Raw genomic sequence first — 11,689 nt, forward strand, 5'->3', positions numbered from 1 at the left:
TAAGTAGAAAATGTGATTCGAAAGCTTGTATCAAGGTTAGATGTATGCATGTACATACATATATAGTTTATCTGAGTTTATCTTTTTCTAAATAAAATATTAAATATAATATTATGTGTATATATAATATTACCTTACCTTTTCACGTTCCAAATTTGTCAACTCGAGTAACGTACTCTGACTTACTCTTTCCGCCACTACTCCGGGTTCTTTAGAGTTACTCGGAGTGAATTTTGGAACGCACCCCTGCATGGTCTACAATGGCAGTAGCAGTAGTGGATGAGACTGTAAGAGTAACAAATTGACCAATCACAGTCGATTGTGAAAAGAATAATCGACTGTGATTGATCAATTTCTTACTCTTACTTCTTAAACCAAACTTACTTCGCATATTGTAAACTACGCCTTATTTATCGGGTATGCAATTGTGTAGCTACGTAGTTCGGATCAACGTTTTATGAGTGTAGCTAACATCATTGATTGTCCTGATGTCACTAGTTGTTGTCACCGGTTGGATTAGTATGGAGTGGTGCCCTCAGTTTGATCTGTTTTTGACATGTTCAGTGTAATATTTACTGGATACGTTTTTGCACAAGTTTCTTCAAATTTCAGACTAAAATGTCGAAAATGAATTCGAAAGACAAAGACAACAAAACGTTGCACGATAAACTCAAGCAATTTTTTCGCATAAATAAAGGTAAATGTATTACGTTTCGGATATCTCGTATATAGCAAGTTGTACGTTACATCCGATATTTATAATTATATCGATCGTCTTTTTGCAGGAAGTTACAAAAGTCGCGAAGAGTTCACTTTGACTTATGATATCGAAAAAGAAATTAGTCCAGACAGTCCAGTGCATCATCGTACGAAAGCGATTAAAGAGCTTCGTGACGCAGTGCTCAATCAACAGTGGGAAGATGTATGTATACATCCTTATCTATATTTATCTAAAAAAAACTACAGAGTGTCATTCTAAATGTACGAGTATAAAAGATCAGACAAAAATAATGCTTTACGTTTAACTTTTTTTCTATTTATTTCTAATAACAGAAAGCGGCTGAACGTTTGTGGAATTTAGTTCAAGACTTACTAGGAAAGGATGTTCCTCGCGAACATAGGCATTTAACATTGAATTTTTTAAAATGCCTTGTACAAGGACAATATTCTAAACTTTCATCATTGATGCGTGTAAAATTTTTCATGGTGGTGAAGGAATATGATATTCCCGAAGATATTGGTCCTAGGTATTTTGACAAGCAATATCCATTACTTTATTTTAACCATCACTGTTTTGTCTATCACTTTTTTGATATTTTAGATTGGAATTGTTACAAACATTAACAGAACATGGGAAAGATATTTTACATTTGGAAGAAAGAATGGGCCCTTTTCTATTAGAATGGATGCCTACCGTAACAGCAGGAGATGGGAAAAGAGGAGCTGAATTTTTGTCTCTTCTTGTTAATGTTATCAAATTCAATTCCGCTTACATTGATGAGGATATTATATCTGGTCTCGTCCAGTAAATATCTTAAGAATCATATTTTTTTTTCTAACAATAAGTGAAATTACTTGACTCATATAACAAGTTATCATAATTTTTTTTTTCAGATATATCTCTCATTTGTGTTATTATAGTAATAATACCGAAGTTGTTTCTGGATGTTTGGAAGCTCTTGATGCAATTATGTGTTATAGTAATTTGCAATCTGACTCATTACAAACCTTTATTATAGCCTTGTGCAGAAGTGTAAATGTTGAGACTTATTGCCAAACAAGTTGGAAGGTACAATAATATTTAGATATGTTCAAAAACATGTAAAAATCTTTTCCTTTATTGATTATCTACTATAAAAATAGATATACTACATATTTATACATATAAATGATATACATTCTATACATTAAAAAAAAACTGCGTGTTACATGTGTTCTAAAATTAGTAAGTAAAATATGGAGTATACATATATTATAATATTTTACAGATTATGCGAAATTTATTAGGAACTCATATGGGTCATTGTGCTTTGTATACAATGTGCCGCTTGTTACAAGATACTAACTTTCAACGTGACGTTCGTCTATTACGAGGTGCCGTGTTTTATGTAAATATGGGTTTGTGGGGTACGCATAGAATACCAAAATTAGAGTGTACGCCAGCATCTGTTTTACCTTCGTTCTATCAAGTATGTATACATCTGTTTTACCTTTATTTTATGAAGTATTAATGCATATGTGTACACGCACCGGCAGGAATGGTGTCCCTTGGCGTTCGGCGCGCGACGCTACACACTCGTACCGAAGTTCACACGCACGTGTTACTGGAAGCGCGGAGGAGGCGAGGAGCGCGAAGGAAGAAAGTAGTGGGGGGCGCTCCGATATTCCGTCCTTAGCGTAAGACGCACGATTGAGAGAGAAAGCGTAATTGGACGTGATATCGGCTCGCGGTGTCCTTTCGCTGTTTCACACATTTGTTACTAGCGCGAGTGAGATCCCCCGGTGTCTCCCGCTCGCCAATATTCATAATATTTTTATTATGCACAAAATGATGTAATTATGCATAAAAATTCTTAATACTGTAAAAAATTTTTGTGCATAATTACGTGTAATTTTGAGACTCATTGTAATAGCTTTGCATGCTTCCAGTAACACGTACGTGTGAACTTCGGTACGAGTGTGTAGCGTCGCGCGCCGAACGCCGAGGGACACCATTCCTGCCGGTGCGTGTACATATGTCACATGTAATATTAGATATAATAAAATGTATGATGTCTGTACATTAACAGGCTCTACAATGCAATCATCCAATTGTTATGTATGAAGTCACCCTATCAATACAAAGATTGGTGAATAAGTATGGTAATGAATTATGGGATCCTACATGGAGCATCATTCTTGATATCATAGAAGAAATTATTACTCACACTGGTAAAGCTTATTAAAATGTCATATTTATTCTAATTAAAGAAAACAGTAACTATAATAATGTATAGGTATTATATACATATGTATAATAAAATTATGATTTTTATGCATTGTTTTAGAAACTAGTAATCAGCCAGCAACCAAACAGGTTTCTACGAGTTTACATGAGACAATGACTAATATTGAAAGTTTACTTGATGCAAACAATTATAACGGTTGCGTTCAACGTTTTTATGATCTTGTTGAACGTTGTAGCGATTCTCGACCTGTAAGTGCATATAAATGCAAAATAGTATAAAGTGAATGTTTACAAACAATTATTATTTTTTATTTTCAGGAAGGATCTGTATTAAAATTAATTGAATACAGAGCTTCTATGATAGGTCCTACATATTACCAATGGCAGACCAAATTAGGATCTTTGATGGAACGTTACTACAAAATTGAAACACGTACAACCATTAGAATGAAGATTCTGGATGTTCTAACTAATGTCATTTATGTTAATAGGTATTATAAACTTTTTTGATTTAATAATACAGCTGCGCTTTAACTTTCTCTTACATTCATACAGACATGTGTATATTATAAATATCGCTTATAGATCCAGATATGAAGATGAGCTTATTGAACGAATAGTTGTACCATACACGCAACACGTGGATATAGATCCAGATATTACAATACGTACGGTCACAGCAAATTTACTAATAGATCTTTGTTTGGAATGTGATACAAAGCGATGTATAGAACTTTTAGACATACTAGAAAAGGTATTAGAATTGTTTAAGTAGAAAGAAGTGTGTGTATACATTTATAGTGAGATACTTTGTTTATTTTAGATAATCAACAAGCCTTTTACATCAGACATTCCAATATCTATGGATGCCGATATTAAAGATGTAAAAACTGCTGTTGTTGGAATTATAAAGATATTTACTTCTAAAATTTACCGTTTACCATCGAGTCACGCAATTTGTGCTTACAAAATTTTAGTGAATCATCTTGAACAACATTATAAAGATCCTTCAGTCTTCCATGATGTATCAACAACACGTTATTTGGTAATTATTTTATTAATAGGCTAAAACTTTTGAATATATATATATATACAGGGTGATTACTAATGGTTGTACCAACTACTTACCATAAGACTTACCTACTGCATGACTTACCGACTGCACTTGTAATTTACTAAACGCTCCTTAGATGGCAGTTGCTTCGTCCGGCGCGCGAGCAGGTCGACGTACATACAAAGGCCCTTGGTGAAAAATTTTTCTCAGATCTTATTTGTATAATTTTTCAGAATATCTGTGTGATTTTATAATCTTTTCATTTTTTTATAACAATTGAAATACTTTTCATAAATATTTAGAATGTCTACATCTTTTTTCAGAATTTTTTAATTTGGTAATTATGAAGTATCTTAAGATTTTTATTATTTTTTGTTCTACAAATTTCTGATAATTTCTGATACGAATTGGAACGTTTTTCGGAAATTATTAGACTTACTTGGAAAGAGTACATCTTCTCTTTGAATTTTTCATACATGTGAATTCTGAAATATTCTGAGATTTCTCATTCCACAATATTTAAAAAAAATACTTTTAACTATTTTAGATTTTATAACACTTTATCAGAAATTTGTAGAACAAAAAATAATAAAAATCTTAGGATACTTCACAATTACCAAATTAAAAAATTCTGTAAAAAGATGTAGACATTCTAAATATTTATGAAAAGTATTCCAATTGTTATAAAAAAATCTGAAAAGATTATAAAATCACACAGATATTCTGAAAAATTATACAAATAAGATCTGAGAAAAATTTTTCACCAAGGGCCTTTGTATGTACGTCGGACCTGCTCGCGCGCCGGACGAAGCAACTGCCATCTAAGGAGCGTTTAGTAAATTACAAGTGCAGTCGGTAAGTCATGCAGTAGGTAAGTCTTATGGTAAGTAGTTGGTACAACCATTAGTAATCACCCTGTATAATGCTATATACACGCACAGACACACACTCGTGTACACACACTAATGTAACATATTACAGATCTTTGAGTGTTTTTTAAAAATCAGAGCAAATTCTCTGCATCATCTTGGTATATTAGATGCATCAAATGCTACTGTAACACGATTTAGTCCATACCTTGTTTTGGAACATGGTACAAGTGAACGTATGAACAATGCAGGTGGTGGTAACAGTCCTCCACCTGCAAGTCCAGTGCCATTGCAACATTTATCTTGTCATATTACTCCGATATCTTTGACTCATGGGTGTAAAACTATTATTTCTTGTATCAAACAAGAAAAAGGTAACGCCTTAAAATAATTTTATTCTTTCACATGCATACGTAATATATGTAATTCATACATATATTTTTTTCTTGACAGATTGGAAAGTTTTATATCTTATATTAAAAGAATTACCTCAAGTGATGCAGAATAGAGCATTGGTATTATCTCGTCATAATAATGATATTGATTTTTTTGCAGCAGCTTTATGTTCAATGGTTAGTTAACTCTTTATTCTTTACCTCTTTCTTATAAGCATTATATTATTTCTTAAATACTTATTAATTTCGTTAAATATGATATTTAGGTGAGTGATAAGAGTTTACGCCTCCCTGAGTCACTTTATAATGTTCCACCTAAATTTACTCTCTCCGAATTTCGAGTTTACGTTTTTCCCGTACTCGCATCTCTAGCATCATATCATGCACATTTGGAACCTTATTTACAACAAAGTTTAATAAAATGTCTAGAGGTAAGAAAAAGAGAAAAACATGTATTTTGCATAGAGTATAATGAGAGAGAGAGAGAGAGAGAGAGAGAGAGAGAGAGAGAGAGAGAGAGAATGATTACAATGCATGAAAATTGTTTTATCTCTCTACAATAAGTATATTCGGGAAATGACAAAAACTTTAATTTTTAGGTTGGTCTCACAGCAAAGTGTGCAAGCCAGTGTGTAACCAGTCTCACAATCTGCACATTAGAAATGCGTGATGCAATGAATAAACTTTTGTCTGAAGTGCTTTTAAATTTATCAAAAATTTCTGCGACAGTCTATATTGCTATACCTATTATAGAATTCTTATCAAGTATGTTTTCTGCTGTTAAAAATTAGTGTTAAATTGAATTCTTTTATTCGTTATATCAAGTTTATAAATATAATTTTTATTTTAGCTCTAACTAGACTTCCGAAAGTTTTTGCTAGCTTTATTGGCGATCAATATATGTCTGTATTTGCAATACTGTTGCCATATACCAATCCTTTCAAATATAATCATTATACAGTATCTCTGGCTTATCATGTAATTGCAGTATGGTTTTTGAAATGCAGACTTCCTTTTCGGAGAGAATTTGTTAAATTTATTACTACAGTATGTATATTTATTCTAGTTACATTGATGAATTATATCAATTTCTTAAGTCTTAAGATATTAAAATTATTTTTTATTTTTGGAAAATATATATAGGGATTGAAGGCAAATGTGATAATTCCTCTTGAAGAAGGACATCTAATGAAATCTGATTTTAGCGTCATTAATGAAGATTCTTCAAACAGAAAACGTAGTTCTAGTCTGACAGAACAAGTAGGAATAAAAATCTATTATAATTGTATTTATAATATTTATTGTAATTGTATTCAAAATACTTTTTAATAATGTTAGAATTTTTTAATTTGTTATCACATCGTGTGTATGCATGCATGTGCATTTATGTTTTCATTATTATTTGATGTAAATTAAATATATTTATACGTAATATATATATAATTTTTGTGTATGTACAGGGTAGTAGAGGCCGAAGAGAAAGACCAATAATGGCCAATCGAATGATAGGAGAAAGTAGAGCTTTAGACTTAAAACCTCCAATGGATGAAGGTCTAATGAATTTTCATATTGAGCTTATTGAAACTTGTATTGATTTAATGGCTCGTTATACATTTTCAAATTACTCAGCACGGCCTAAAAGGTAACGAATTTTTAAATTTCCCTTAATCGTAATTAAATAAAACAAATAATTAATTGATTTTACAACAGATTACCAGCTGCTGATTTCCTCCTTAAAGAAGGCCAATCAATGACTTGGATTCTCGGAAATAGACTTATCACTGTAACGACAAGTGGTTGTAGTAATAAAGCTATGCGTGGTGGACTTTGTGACAATTGTTGGGCAGCATGTAAACCTGGCTTTCTGTTATTTGATAATACAAAAACCTCTCACTCAATCTTACAGCGTACTTCAAGTATTGAGGTATTTATTTATATAATTATTTTTTACATTCAGATTTCTATAATTATTTAATCTAATTGGAAAGCGAGATGAATTCATATAAATATTTTAAAGTATTATTTAAAATGAAATAATATAATTGTAAAAAAGACATAATAAGCTTTTTATGATATGTACAATTGTGTGTGCAACAATATTCGTTACATTTTTTATGCACTACACTGAAAAGTACTTATAATTGCATTGCATATACATAAGAAAAGACATAACATAAGTAATTATATCATAGACATCGAAAGAAGATAAATTATCTAGACAATCTTCTGGTGGTCATGGGAGTTCAAATGCAAATACTGCTACAAATTCTCCTACGGAAGAATCTAAAAAATCTACAGAAGATTCTGATAGTACGAAAAAAGAATTTCTTATAGAGAAAACTGACAAGGATCAAATTGAAACATCAAAATTGGGACAAATATTAAATAACGATAAACAAGATGGACATATATTGTGTGCTTGTTGGTGTCAAGGATGGGCTGAAATATATGTTCGTAGACCTACAGGAGATATGTCATGGATTATGAGGATCCAGAATTCAACACAATTTGAAACTCCTATGGATTTTCCTGTACATGACATTATGGCTTTGTATATGCCAAATCAAGATACAGTACAAAATAAACAACAGGAGGCTGCTTCGGAATTCTCAGATGATGAAACAGAGGTATTTCAAAAGTTAATTGACAATAAATTTTGCTTAAAAAAAAAAGGACTTGTAAATATTTCTTATTACAGGATGTGCCAAACAAAAATAATAATCAGATACAAAATGAACATGTGAAACCGGTAATTTCGTCCATAGCATCTGGTCCAATTGCAATACCTGGTTCGCCAGCTCGGCCTAGTCCATCTCGGCAAAGTTCAAGAGACAGTTTAGAAAGTTTAGAAGAAGGTGAAGAAGGTATTTATTATATTATAGTATTTTTTTATTTATGATTTTCAAAAAATAAATCTAAAAAAATGGAAATCTTCCATAGATACGCGACGTTCTAGAAATCCAGTACGTCGATCGAATTCTAGTCCAGAAATGAGCGCTAATTGGAAAAATCCATTTTTAAATAAAGAAAAACTAAATGTGCAACAACAACAAATTGATAAAGATTTTACTTGCTCAGAGCTAGAGATTAAATTGGATGCAGAATTGAAGAAGCATTCAAAAAATATTTACACAAAGGATATGAGGTAAATATTTTTTATCAAAAACATGTACACATTTATTATTATTATGTTTATGGTAATTGGTAATAGAGAAAGGATAAAATGAATTCAGAAAATTGCGCATTCCGAAGAAATGCTTGTATTATCAAATAAATTATTAAGTTCAAGCATTATATTTTTTAATTTGAATTTTATTATAAAGAAAAATTATTTTTAATAACTATATTTTTAATACATATTTATTTGCATAATTTATAGAGTTAGTTGCGAAGCTATACCAGAAGAAATATTTGGCATGGGAACAACTCCACCTTCTTCAGAAAATACTGGAGATCATCCAACTGCATTACGTTCGCAACGTTCTTATCCAGGAGCAACACAAATTACTCAAACTATTTCAACAACCAGTAATACTGTACCACCATCTCCTACAACTATACAGGTTGAAATAATATATTAATAAACTATTGAAAAAATGACAAAAGTTATACTTTTTTATGTAATGTGAAAATGATTTTAGGCACCAGGAAATTATTTAGGAATACAAACACGTCCTGTACAGATACAATCATCTACTACGAAAGCGCCGCAATCACCTACTCAAATTTATTCTCGACTATCTAGTCTTGATTATAATCAGAAGCAAACTCCATTAACTGTTGAAAGTAAACCACCTATTGGGCGGACTCATATTGTAGATAAGGTATGCCAAAGAACTATTTTTTTTTCTCTTATTTTTAATATATTATACAAATTATAACGGATCATTCATTTTAGCAGAAAGATGAAAGACCAGATCCATCTACATTACCTCCTTTACCTATACCTTTTCGCGATAGAGGTCACACAATCTCTGTTATGAGCCCAGCTAAAAAATCACGAGAATGGGATAACATACGACGGGGCAATTCTCCTCGAGTAAAAGAACCACCACGAACAGGCATTAATCCGAGGTGTTATATTTACCATATCTCTTTATGAAATTGTGATATACATTTTTCATATTTTAAAATGTTTTTCATACTATAAGAATTACTTCTCTCTTGAGACAAATTAATATGTTGTCCCGTTACAGTTTTGTATTCCTTCAACTTTACCATGCAGCGCATTTTGGCACTACCACAGAAAAGCCTTTATTGGTTCCACAGACAACAGCCATACAACGCGCAGTTACAAACCTAGATAGAATACAGCCATACGAAACTCACAAAATTGGAGTACTTTATGTCGGTCTGGGTCAAGCTTCGAATGAAATTGAAATTTTAGCAAATCAACATGGTTCGCTTCGTTACACTGAATTTTTGAAACGTTTAGGGACATTAGTTCGACTAAAAGACGTCGATGAAAATATATTTTTGGGTGGATTAGATCGTAATGGTGAGAATGGAGAGTTTGCTTATATTTGGCAAGATGACGTTACGCAGGTTCGTAAATAAATATTGCGTATCAAATTAATTCAATTCGTCATTTTCTCGTACGTGATTTTTAAAATAATTTTATTTGAAAAAACTTTCTAGGTAGCTTTTCATGTCGCAACATTAATGCCTACAAAAGCAAGTGACCCAAAGTGTACATCTAAAAAAACACATATTGGGAATAATTATGTAACACTTGTATACAATGAATCTGATGAACCATATAATATACAGACAGTTAAAGTGCGTATAAGATTAAAACGTCTTACAATAAGTGTTTCATAATTTTGTTGTATGTATGTGCATATATAAATCTTGTTGTACTCTTATGTATATTTTTAGGGTCAATTTAATTATGCCTGTGTTGTGATACAACCTTTAGATCATGGTACTAATCAAGTAACAGTACAAGCACGAGAAGAATTGGCTGAGCATATTGGTCACAGCGAGCCTAAAATTATTTCCGATCAAAATTTGGCTATTCTTTCACGGCAACTTGCTTTGCATGCTAATGTAAATATCATGAAAGCTTTTACAGAAGAATTAGCTGTAATGTCACATAATATAATATAATTAATTACAGCTAGCCTCAATGGTTTGTTCGTCTTTGAAGCAAAATAGTCATAATCCATACGCTTCCAATTGGTTGGAGCGCTTACGTCACATCAAGCGCTTGAGAAGCAGAGTATTGCAAGAATACATCAACAACAATCCGGAGACTACTACGGACGAATTATCACCGAGAACCAACAAACGAGTGTATATGGACGACTTCACGGAATATACAACATAGTTTTTGTATCATTTATAGAATAACACCACGACGAAAATATTGACAAATGGAAACGGTTAGACCAAATTAATTCGTTAAAAAAGTAAACGTGCATTAATTGTTATTAAAGTATTTTAAAAGCTTACAAATGTTTCAAAATTGAATGTATAATATATTAATATATTAAGAAGAATGATACTTTTAATTATAACGTATCGCAAGGTCTTATATAATCGATGTTCTTTGCTTGTAACGTAAATAAAAAAATCGCAGTTACCCTAATTTTCGCATTAAATTTTTTTTTAAGATAAGAGATTAGATATAGAATATAGTCAAATTTTCCATGTAAAATTGATCGCTGAATGAGAAAACAATCAAATTAAAGTGATTGGAGTAGAGTAAGATGGTGAAAAAATGCATTTTTAGTCGAAAATCGCCATTCAGGCTGTGATCTGAAAATGCTCATAACTCATAATGCTGGAGTCCCATGAGGCGTATTTGCCGCGTATTGGCCGCAGCACAGACTCTTGCATAACGCATAATGCATAGTGCATAAAGGAATCGATCAATCGAAATTCTTCTTTTCCATGGAATGGAAGGAAAGGAAAGATTCTGATTAGTTGATTCGCTTACGCACTATGCGTTATGCGTTATGCAAGAGTCTGTGCTGCGGCCATATCGCGTAACCGCGTAAAGGCCATCAGGCCAGAATCAGACTAGGCATTAAAGATTGAGGCTGCGATCCACTTGACGCTACAAACGCTTCAAAGCATTCTTTGATTAGTCAATTCGTAAAATTCTTTATTCTGATTTGTCGCTCAAACGCTTCGAAGCGTTTGTAGCGTCAAGTGAACTGCAGCCTGAGATTGAAGATTGAAAGATTGAAATTTGACCAATCAAAACAATAGGAGCTAAAATTTCTTTGCCCATTGGTCAAATTTCAATCTTCAATCTTCTATCTCAGGCTGCGGTCCATTTGACGCTACAAACGCTTCGAAGCGTTTGAGTGACAAATCAGAATAAAGAATTTTACGAATTGACTAATCAAAGAATGCTTTGAAGCGTTTGTAGCGTCAAGTGGATCGCAGCCTCAATCTTTAATGCGTAGTCTGATTC

The 11,689-nt window shown here is 32.2% G+C and overlaps 1 protein-coding gene across 2 annotated transcripts; it reads left to right on the forward strand.

Moving 5' to 3' along the window:
- The first annotated feature begins 411 nt into the window (after window positions 1–411).
- On the forward strand, window positions 412–10,594 carry gig (TSC complex subunit tuberin). 2 transcript variants are annotated; one of them, XM_018455097.1, is made up of 30 exons: window positions 412–417; window positions 613–697; window positions 786–922; window positions 1,054–1,247; window positions 1,322–1,525; window positions 1,615–1,789; window positions 1,989–2,189; window positions 2,790–2,931; window positions 3,048–3,196; window positions 3,266–3,438; window positions 3,533–3,701; window positions 3,771–3,992; window positions 4,983–5,244; window positions 5,324–5,442; window positions 5,532–5,696; window positions 5,865–6,030; window positions 6,116–6,312; window positions 6,409–6,525; window positions 6,726–6,907; window positions 6,976–7,189; window positions 7,458–7,892; window positions 7,964–8,129; window positions 8,206–8,410; window positions 8,645–8,828; window positions 8,907–9,089; window positions 9,164–9,339; window positions 9,462–9,810; window positions 9,904–10,044; window positions 10,144–10,314; window positions 10,385–10,594. In XM_018455097.1, exons 2-30 carry the CDS (start codon window positions 619–621, stop codon window positions 10,592–10,594), a joined length of 5,487 nt encoding a protein of 1,828 aa, XP_018310599.1. In that variant the 5' UTR covers window positions 412–417; window positions 613–618. The 2 variants fall into 2 exon arrangements, with proteins under 2 accessions (XP_018310599.1, XP_018310600.1); XM_018455098.1 differs by lacking the exon at window positions 412–417 and having other exon boundaries at window positions 619–697; window positions 9,167–9,339.
- Window positions 10,595–11,689: the final 1,095 nt, after the last annotated feature.

This window comes from Mycetomoellerius zeteki, unplaced genomic scaffold (genome assembly GCF_001594055.1).
Source record: "Mycetomoellerius zeteki isolate Tzet28-1 unplaced genomic scaffold, Tzet1.0 scaffold470, whole genome shotgun sequence".
NCBI lineage: Eukaryota > Metazoa > Arthropoda > Insecta > Hymenoptera > Formicidae > Mycetomoellerius > Mycetomoellerius zeteki.